Source organism: Bos grunniens, chromosome 13, assembly GCF_055505025.1.
Source record: "Bos grunniens cultivar Pamir isolate PY7600 chromosome 13, Bosgru_T2T1.0, whole genome shotgun sequence".
Lineage (NCBI taxonomy): Eukaryota > Metazoa > Chordata > Mammalia > Artiodactyla > Bovidae > Bos > Bos grunniens.
This window is the reverse complement of record NC_141177.1, coordinates 72,829,145-72,838,740: the sequence shown is the minus strand read 5'-3', so window position 1 is coordinate 72,838,740 and position 9,596 is coordinate 72,829,145. Positions and strand designations below refer to the sequence as shown.

At 39.5% G+C, this 9,596-nt stretch overlaps 1 protein-coding gene across 2 annotated transcripts in view; it reads right to left on the bottom strand.

Annotated features, from left to right (window-relative positions):
- Window positions 1-1,446: 1,446 nt before the first annotated feature.
- Window positions 1,447-9,596, bottom strand: part of LOC147361226 (ankyrin repeat domain-containing protein 26-like) — a 77,190-nt gene continuing 69,040 nt past the window's right edge. For both annotated transcript variants that reach the window (XR_015139932.1, XM_086334957.1), the window contains 5 exons: window positions 8,655-8,810; window positions 7,671-7,885; window positions 6,231-6,459; window positions 2,778-2,823; window positions 1,447-1,656 (listed from right to left, as the gene is read on the bottom strand). Coding sequence is in view for 1 of the 2 variants with exons in the window: in XM_086334957.1 (XP_086191083.1) it covers window positions 1,565-1,656; window positions 2,778-2,823; window positions 6,231-6,459; window positions 7,671-7,885; window positions 8,655-8,810 (738 nt within the window). In the remaining variant the exon portion in view is untranslated. The remainder of the gene's footprint in view (window positions 1,657-2,777; window positions 2,824-6,230; window positions 6,460-7,670; window positions 7,886-8,654; window positions 8,811-9,596) is intronic.

Below are 9,596 nucleotides of genomic sequence, written 5' to 3'. Positions count from 1 at the left end.
ACAATAGGTAGGTTGATAGGTAAAGAAAAGGTGAAAAGTCTTCGGCAAATCTTATTTATCTATGGGGAACTTTTCTCTAATTTTAAGACTCTTTCCAAAAGTAAATCAAAAGTCAATTAAAATGGACTCAAATGCATTCCTTTTTAGAGCTGAATAATATACAACTTCTTTATCCATTCATCTGTTGATGGACATTTAGGTTGCTTCCATGCCCTAGCTATTGTAAATGCTGCTGCTGCTAAGTCGCTTCAGTCGTGTCTGACTCTGTGGGACCCCAGAGATGGCAGCCCACCAGGCTCCCCCGTCCCTGGGATTCTCCAGGCAAGAACACTGGAGTGGGTTGCCATTTCCTTCTCCAATGCATGAAAGTGAAAAGTGAAAGTGAAGTCGCTCAGTCGTTCCCGACTCTTAGCGACCCCATGGACTGCAGCCTACCAGGCTCCTCTGTCCATGGATTTTCCAGGCAAGAGTACTGGAGTGGGGTGCCACTGCCTTCTCCGATTGTTAATGCTAGAAAATACACAGAATGAAAAGAATGAAAGAAATCCATAGACTTTTTTTTAAAGCTATGGACATAACTGCAATGAACACTGGGGTACATGTGTTTTTTTTTGGAATTTGCTGTATGATGCAGAGAACCCAAAGCTGGTGATTTGTGACAAACTAGAGGGCTGGAATCAGGAGGAGGTGGGAGGGTGGTTCAGGAAGGAGGGTTCATATGTGTATCTATGGCTGATTCAGGTTGATGTATGGCAGAAACCATCACAATATTGTAAAGTGATTATCCTCTGGTTAAAAATAAAAATTAGGACAAGTTAACTCATTTAAAAGGCAAAAACTCAGGCAAATCTTATTTCCCATGAGGAAAGATCTATGAATCAGTGTTCAAAGTTACATATAGTAAGTTTTATGCTACTATTAACAGTTATAATACCTCAAAACATTGACAGTAGCCATAACAGCAGTAGCTACATCTTTAGGTCTATGTATAGTGATAAAAACGGGAAAGTACAAAAAAGCTATCGATCAACACCACTAAGTAGTAATGACAAGTTTGGTTTTTTGTTGCTGTTTAAACAGCTGGTATCAGGGCTCAGTCTGAGTCTGTAAGGGCGTCTCTGGTGGCTCTTATGGTAAACAATCCAACTGCAACGCAGGGGACTCCGGTTGATCCCAGGGTCTGGAAGATCCCCTGGAGAAGGGAATGGCTCTCAATCCATTATTCTTGCCTGGAGAATTCCAGGGACATAGGAGCCTGGTGGGCTATCCATGGGCTCACAAAGAGTCGGACACGACTGAGTGACTAACACTTTCACTTTGAACGTGGAAAACTCAACAGTGCTGATGTTTCTGCTTAAAAGTAAGTTAGATGCAGAGAAACATGGCTTAAAATGCCATATCAGTTTTTATGATACATGCATAATACAAAAATATTTTCCTTTAATAAACATTTTCTCATCATGTTTAATGGGAAACAACTAAAATCTCATGGAAAGAATCCAGTAGGGAAATTTTTACTATTGAGTTTCAAATCATATATTTTTTTCTTCAAAATCTGTATATATTATTTTGATGTTTTCACAGGGTAGTCCCGATACAGATTTGATCCGCATAGAGAGGACAATCTAGAGAATTCAGATTCAAATTCAGCAGCACCTGGAAAGAGAGAGAATTATATTCTTTATCTAAAATACTTGAATTCACAAAGTATTAGCTAAAACGAAACAAAAAAATCACCTGAGACCTTTCCTAGTGTTCTGAAGAATGAAACATATCTATATATGACATGACACAAAATACAAGATAACTGCATTATCTGCCCATGGTTGAATGTGTGGCTGAGTATCAGAGCTTCTGGTTTTCTCATTCTTCATTCATTTACTCAGTAACTGCACAAGGGTGCTGTGACAAGCACTGGAAGTAAAAGATGAAGGTGACCCAGTGCACCCTGAAAACAATATGCTATAAAGTGGAAAAATAGATGAACAGGCAATTTCCATACAGAGTCATAAATACTGAGACAGATACAAAAGATGGCACAAGGAACACGCAGAAGGGACAGCCAGCTTTGTGTCAGTACTGCCAGCTTTTTGGTGGAGGTGCTATGGAAGTAGCTACCTGAAGGACAGGAAAAAGTACAGGAGATGGAGGGGAGAAGCACGTACAAGACCGGAGGTGAGGAAGCACACCTGTGGGCTCCTACACAGTCTGGTTAGATGCAGAGTTGAGGGGCAGAGGAGGGTGGTAAGGAGATAAGGCCGACTAGTTTGGCAGGACCCAAATTGATGTGGGTGTTTGGAGTCTTTCCTGAGAGCAAAAGATAAACCAGTGAGAAAGGGAATGACAGGGAAATTTTAAAGTCACCCCCCAGTGACAGCTACACAAACGTGATTGCTCAAGTCTGGGTTTCCTAGCCTTAACCACTACCAGACACTTGAGACATTGATGGACTCCGTGTTTTCTGAGAATAGTGTCAGCGTGGAGGCTGACAGTTCCACAGGGGTGGCAGAAGTAGAGGAAGAATATACGCAGAAGGGAAAAGAAATACATAGACCTTTTCAGATTTTTTTAAAGCTATGGAACATAATAAATAAATAAGGAATAAGGATATTTTTCACTATGATTGCTCATGTGTTCACATTTCCCATTAGCTATGTATAAGAAAAAGTATACAACATAGCATTTGTTATACAAACAGTGAAAAGAGACGCCACTTACTGTTTACAGTATTTCAGAAATCAGTGTCTAAATTTAATTCATATGTTTTGGCAACATACCTTCTTCTAGTTCTCTAGTTATACTCTTTTCCAACTTCCACCGTGTCTGAAATAAGTCAAATATTATTTATGCTTAAGTTAAACAAGAGATATTATCATAGAAATGATACACAACTTACTACATGTGACATTTAAATAACACTTTTAGAGACTAGACCTAACTTGAAGATTACGTAGAAGAAAAATAATCACATAAATAAAAGAAAATGAATTCCTACTTACTCTGCTTTTAGCTAACAGAGAACATATATATGGCATGCTATTTAGATTAATTTGATAAAAGTACAATAAATGTCAGTCTATGGAGTACACAAAATTTCAGAGGTTACAGAATGACCCATAATCCTAGGAACAATTCACGAGATTACTATCTTCTTCTCCAACAGCTCTTGCCCTAAATATGTACTTCTGAGACCTTTATTTTGATTTCTAAGTGAGGGTAATGTTCAAATGGAGGAAGGAGTTTGAAGTTGAATGTTAACAAGGAGAACACATCTGCAATTTTCTTTAAACTTTTCCATTTAAGGAAAACATAGAAAGGTGAGAAGATTATACACAAGAAAACAATGTACCAGCGAGATTTAATTCTGAAGATGTTTAGTGAGAAGAATTCTCTCATAGGTGCTAGCTTCCAAACTATGTCTCATAGAGGGAGAAGGTCCCACAGGGGTCACTGCAGGGTTGAGAAACAGAAGTCACAGCTGCCAGGGTCTCTGAACGCTCCTTATCTAAAGGGCTCTATACTTGTCTCTGTTTTATATAACACAGTTCCATGCAACAGTTTTTGTTTTGTTTTGTTTTAAAGAAAGGTTATCTATTTTGAAAAAAAAATTTTTTTAAGGTATGAGAGTCATTGATTTAGTCAAAGTTCCTAATTCTACAAAAGTAGTAACAAAGCCAATGGCCTTCTTACTGAGTCCAGAGTCTTATGCCAGCTACTTCCTCATATTAAGAAAAAAACACATAAATTCTAACTAAATCATAGAGAAAATGAATATGTAAAACCTTATTATATAGTTCAATAATGCTTCTGGCATGACATGACATAGTAGCTTTTGAACTAAATTATATGTCTTAAAGGCATGAACAAGAATAAATTTTTATCGAACTCCTATTTGTAGCAGTCAATATAGTTAATTTACACAGCATAACAGTTTCTTAAACACAGGACAGGGAACTTGAAGGAGAAAATCTTTAGTTGAATCAAGCAGGCCAAAACTGAAGAGATTCATCCTTAAAAGGATGTTCGTTTCCTCCAGGTAAATAAAAACCTGGCTTATTAAAATTCGTCAACAAATGAATTACCCACTTTTTGCATTATTTAGGACAAAATGTAAAACACAAAACAGATCTCTCTTTACTGTCTGCTGCTGCTGCTGCTGCTAAGTCGCTTCAGTCATGGCCGACTCTGTGCGACCCCTTAGATGGAAGCCCACCAGGCTCCCCCATCCCTGGGATTCTCCAGGCAAGAACACAGGAGTGGGTTGCCATTTCCTTCTCCAATGCATGAAACTGAAAAATGAAAGGGAAGTCGCTCAGTCGTGTCCGACTCCTAGTGACCCCATGGACTGCAGCCTACCAGGCTCCTCCGTCCATGGGATTTTCCAGGCAAGAGTACTGGAGTAGGGTGCCATTGCCTTCTCCGCTCTTTACTGTCTAGCATACTTCTATCCAAGCTCTCATCATTAGTTAGTATATACAAAAAAGTATGGGTGTAATCTCAACTATAATCTAAATCTGGTCAGAAATTGCAGTTGAACTTCATTTCCTCAGCCTAAAGTTTCAAGGGGAGGTGTTATACTCCTAGTCTCCTCATGGAAGTGGGGAGTTTTACCTAACGGGTGAGTTTGGGAGAAGAAACTAAGAAGTGCTTGCTTGGTTCCGAATCTCTTCTTTGAAAAGACGTATGTGCCCACAGCACTGTGAACGTGGGTCTGCAGTAGGCAGCCTGCCCCAGGGACGGGGATCAAGCATTTGCTTCCACCTCTTAGGCCTGCGTGTCTGACTTGGGATGAAGTGTTCGGAGGCCCGCTGTGACTGCACAGCTAAAGCATGTCCTCCAGGTTCACAGCTCTCAAGAACTAAGACCCAACATAGCCGCAGTGCTGTCAAAGAAACCTTAGACTGCTCTTCTATGATGGCAAGAAGCCAAATGAAAAAACAGCTTGAGATGGCACTTAACAAGGGCTACTTTTCTCTGGATGTGAGAGTTGGACTATAAAGAAAGCTGAGCACCAAAGAATCAATGCTTTTGAGCTGTGGTGTTGGAGAAGACTCTTGAGAGTCCCTTGGACTGCAAGGAGATCTAACCAGTGCATCCAAAAGAAAATCAGTCCTGAATATTCACTGGAAGGACTGATGCTGAAGCTGGAACTCCAGTACTTTGGCCACATGATGTGAAGAACCAATGCATTGGAAAAGACCCTGGTGCTGGGAAAGATTGAAGGTGGGAGGAGAGAGAAGGGGATGACACAGGATGAGACGATTGGAAGGCCTCACCGACTCGATGGACATGAGTCTGAGTAAGCTCCGGGAGTTGGTGATGGACAGGGAAGCCTGGCGTGCTGCAGTCCATGAGGTAGCAAAGAGTCAGACACGACTGAGTGACTGAACTGAACTGAACTTTTCTCTGCACCACCAACATCATGAAAACAGCATCAAAACCATAAACCCGTGTGCACTGACTGGATATTTTAATCACAATGATTACACGATGAAAACTAGTTCCAATTTAAAGACTCCCTGTCATTACTATCTCAGTCATCATTCATCCAGGTGATGTCAAGACAGAGGCAAAAGTGAGCTTCATTTACAAGTTTTAAATATTTGATTTAACTACAAACTTAGAAACATTCTACAACTGCTTGGCAAGATATGTTTTAGAAATTTAAATCAAAATTCTGTCAGTAAAATAGTAATTAAAGATGTACTCTTGTGTAAGAAAATGACAAAAAATGATAATCTAAAACTAGAAGTTAATCTTTTGATTTAGTATTACAAGTTTGTTTAACCCATAAAAAGGATTTATCTAGGATTTGTTCAAATAAAAAATCACCCATAAGTGGTTAGTGTTTAGACGCCAGTCATTCACTTATGCTTAAAGGCAGAAAAACTGCAGTGGGTGCAGCAGAGCTCGGAAATGATTCTGAACCACCGCCAAAGTGAAATCAATTAGAAAGTAAGTCAAACATCTCAAAGTACACTTTCGGTTACTTGGCAATAAGGTTTCATTTCTATAGTAGAATTTAAATCCAGATTTTCAAGAAATTTAAGAAGTTAATAAGTATTTCTAAAATTGAGAAATCTAGGGGAAAGACAATCAAAATGTTCATTAATTATGGCTTTTACTTAGTGTGCATAAGTCAAATAAACAACTCAGAAGTTCAGATTAAAACCAAGAATCAATCATATAAGAAATCTGAAACCCAAGGAAAAAAAGATATTAGAACTAACCTTGAGCAAGTAAGTCATCATGCTGCTATTTGAAGTGAGTGGAACTGAGGTAGAAGACTCTAGGTTTGCTCTTGGACAAAGATTTGAATTGAAAATTAGAGTATTATTGAAATTTCCAATGCCAGGGCGCTCCAGGAGTGGCCTCGTGGTGAGAGTGCTCAGTAAAGACTTGTTCTGCTGTTTCTCCACCTCAAGTTTGGTGCTCGTCTCTGCCAGCCTCTCATTAGTCCTGGGGAAGATGGAAAACACCAATTTCATTCACGCTTCCCGAAATGACTTGCATTTGTTAAGTTGCCATATAGTAAATGGAATGTCCCGTTAAGCCGTTTGAACGCCGGAAACACAGAGCAGACCTCTTGTAAACAATGATAGCTGTAACCTTGCTCTAAAGAAGTGCACATGTGTCTGGGGCTCCTCAAGTAACAAGTCACAGTTGGGAGAGGAGAGAAAGGGAGGTGGCCTCACAGTGACACCTGCTGTCTCTGGGACACACCTGCCTCCAGGAAACAGTTCAGGGATGAAGAAACACCCCATCCCACCAAGCCACGTTCCAGTGCTTCCTTTCACCACCCTTGCACATACGTTTCTCTCATGACCTCGGAGAAATTAAGCATTTGGCTCTGAGGAATCACCTAGAGCCACAATCTCGAGGGAGGATTAGAAAGTCAGTGGGTGACAAAAGGGCTAAAACAGCCCCAGAAATAATGACAAGTATCCCCTGCTTTTCCAAAGTTCACTTTATGTTACTTCACTTCTACCAAGGGCCTACATCAGCACCTATATTTCATAATTAAAAAAAAATCTGAAGAGAATTTTTGGTTTCATTTAAAAAGGCAAAAGCTCTAAGCAGCGTTCAGTGTATGTTTTCACAGTGAAGGCATCGCGCTCCCAAGCAGGGAGACCGGCCCCACCGAGCTCCTTCTCCAGAAGCCGCCCCCACATCCCAGCATCAAGTCGCCGCAGCCCCGAGCCTTGTCCGGGAGCAGCTGCGCTTCCCTTGTGCATGTTCAGTGTGGGCATCGACTAGCAGAGCCCGTCCTCGGGTGCCTGCTCCTTTGCTGTCTGCTCTTTGGCTTATGAAAGGCGTCCTAGGGGCTCTCTGCTTTCAGAAACCTGGAGTCGGCACTGCAGGTGGGATCTGCCCTCTCCAGCCTCCACACGCCCCTCAGTCAGGTCACCATGCTAGCTTCAGCCACTCTGTGAATTACCCGGCCTTTCACCCCTGTGTGAATTCCCCTATTTCACAAGCCTGCTTTTACTTAGTGTAGGGAAACTTACAAGGATACCCTATCACTCATTTTTCTTAGGGCGCCCTCAGGCAGGACTATCAGTTAGCCTTCACTTCCTACTAACCTCAGGAACCTGGCTCTATAAAAATTAGGCTTCAGAGAGAAGTTAATGGACTAAATTTATTTTCTGTGATTCTGGGTTTTGACTTACTTGTCTAGTCTTTTTTCCAATGCCTTTTTAACTTTTAGTTCCTCTAGGTAGAGTTGCTTATATTTTTCCAACTCTGCTTTATTAGAATCTTGAAAAGTTTTCATCTTGGAGAGTTCAGATTCCAAGTCTTTAAATCTGAGTTCCATCTGACTTCTTATAGAAGCAATATCCTCCTCTTGGACCTGCTGTAAGTTTTCTTGAGATGCTGCTCGTATCTAAGTCAAATTTTAAAAGATACATTTTTAATGATTATAACCTGAATATAATTATTATTATAATTATATTATGAATATAATTATTATGGGACAAATATAATTATTTGTCCCATTTAGTTTTGAGTCAGTAATTCAGAGAGCGCTTTTAAACGTGAAAATAAGAAAAGTGGAACTTTAAAATAATCATCGTCAATGTGACATGAATTAAATCTGAATTATAAAATTAATGTGGAATCAATGTTATAGTAGTACTTAAGGAACTGGACAATTCAAAGACTAAGAGGATGAAGTGAAAATTTAGAAATTGAACAAGACAACTTAAGAATAATGCCAAGAGGATGGTACCAGTTCTAAACCACATATTTTTTTTCATCCTCATAGTCTTGTTTTATACCAGTTGGTCTTATAAGTAAAAGGATTCTCTAGTGAGAAGCATTCTGAAAGATCAATTTACTGATAACTGTGATGGAAACTGAAATATTTACAAGGAGAAACAAGTGCCCCCTTCCTTCCAGAAATCTACAAAACACACTGCTCTAAGGGAAGTAGAGGAAACATATAAGCTGATACATCTAAAATGTAATTTACAGTGAGGTGAATTCAAGTACATGACAGATCAACAAATTAAGCTGAAAAAATAGGTTGACTTCTTTTAATTTCTCTACGAGATCCTGTCTTGCTCTTTCTTCAATCTCAAGTTGAGTTTATACTGCTCAACTTGAGTGTGTTCTACCGTATTCGGTTCTATATGAGTTTTGAGTTTCACTACCTCTTGCTCCAACTTCTTGTTCTCTTTCTCTAGTTGCTCACATTTCCTCTGCCATCCTTTCATTGATAATAACTCCTGTTGAAGAACTCGATTTTTTGCATCCAGGTGCAGACATTGTGAACATGCAGTTTCTAGCTCTGCTGGAAGATGATCAATCTGCAAGAAGAAAACAATACCATTTGGTTCTGAGGGAAGTGGACTGAGTACCGCCTAACTCAAACCGAGGATCAAATACATATGATGGTATCTGTATTGTAGAATGTAGGACCTGGAATAACTCAAAGAATCAAGAAAGAAGTTCAAACCACCAAGAGTCACAAAATATATTCTTCACTATCATCTTAGTCTAAAAACATTTGCACTTGATTTGACACTCTTTTACTGTTCTACAGTAATACTTTTCTATCTTTCCTCCATAGAATGACTACAAGTCACCTCTTAGTAGAATGTCTCTTACTCCTTCCCGCAGCTTGTCCCACGGTTTTTAAAGAAGTTTGAGGTATCCTGTATTGAGTTATCTAGGGCTGAGTTAATAAATGCCTCCCAAAAGAAGATTGTGAAAATAAGACTCTAAGGTCCAATAAGCCTTTTTCTGAACTACAAACAGATTTTGCTAATTTGAATTGCATTCCAAAGAAAAATGATTCACAGGGTTAAAGAAATCCCATCTCCTAAAAGTTTAGTGAGATGATCCATACATTTTTCTGAACAACAACAAAAAATGCCTCATTCTTCTAACCCTTTGTTACTTTCCACAGATTAAGAGAACATACGAGACAAAGGAAACAAAAACTGTTTCCTGGACTATCAGTGACAGTGAGTTGGAAAGAACTTTCCTTGAGACAGAATGATTACTTTTTAAGTCAACGTGAGTGGAGCTGGTGGTTTTCAAACATGTCTACAAATTCTTTGACACTTTGCTCATGAAATTCCCTCTCCTCA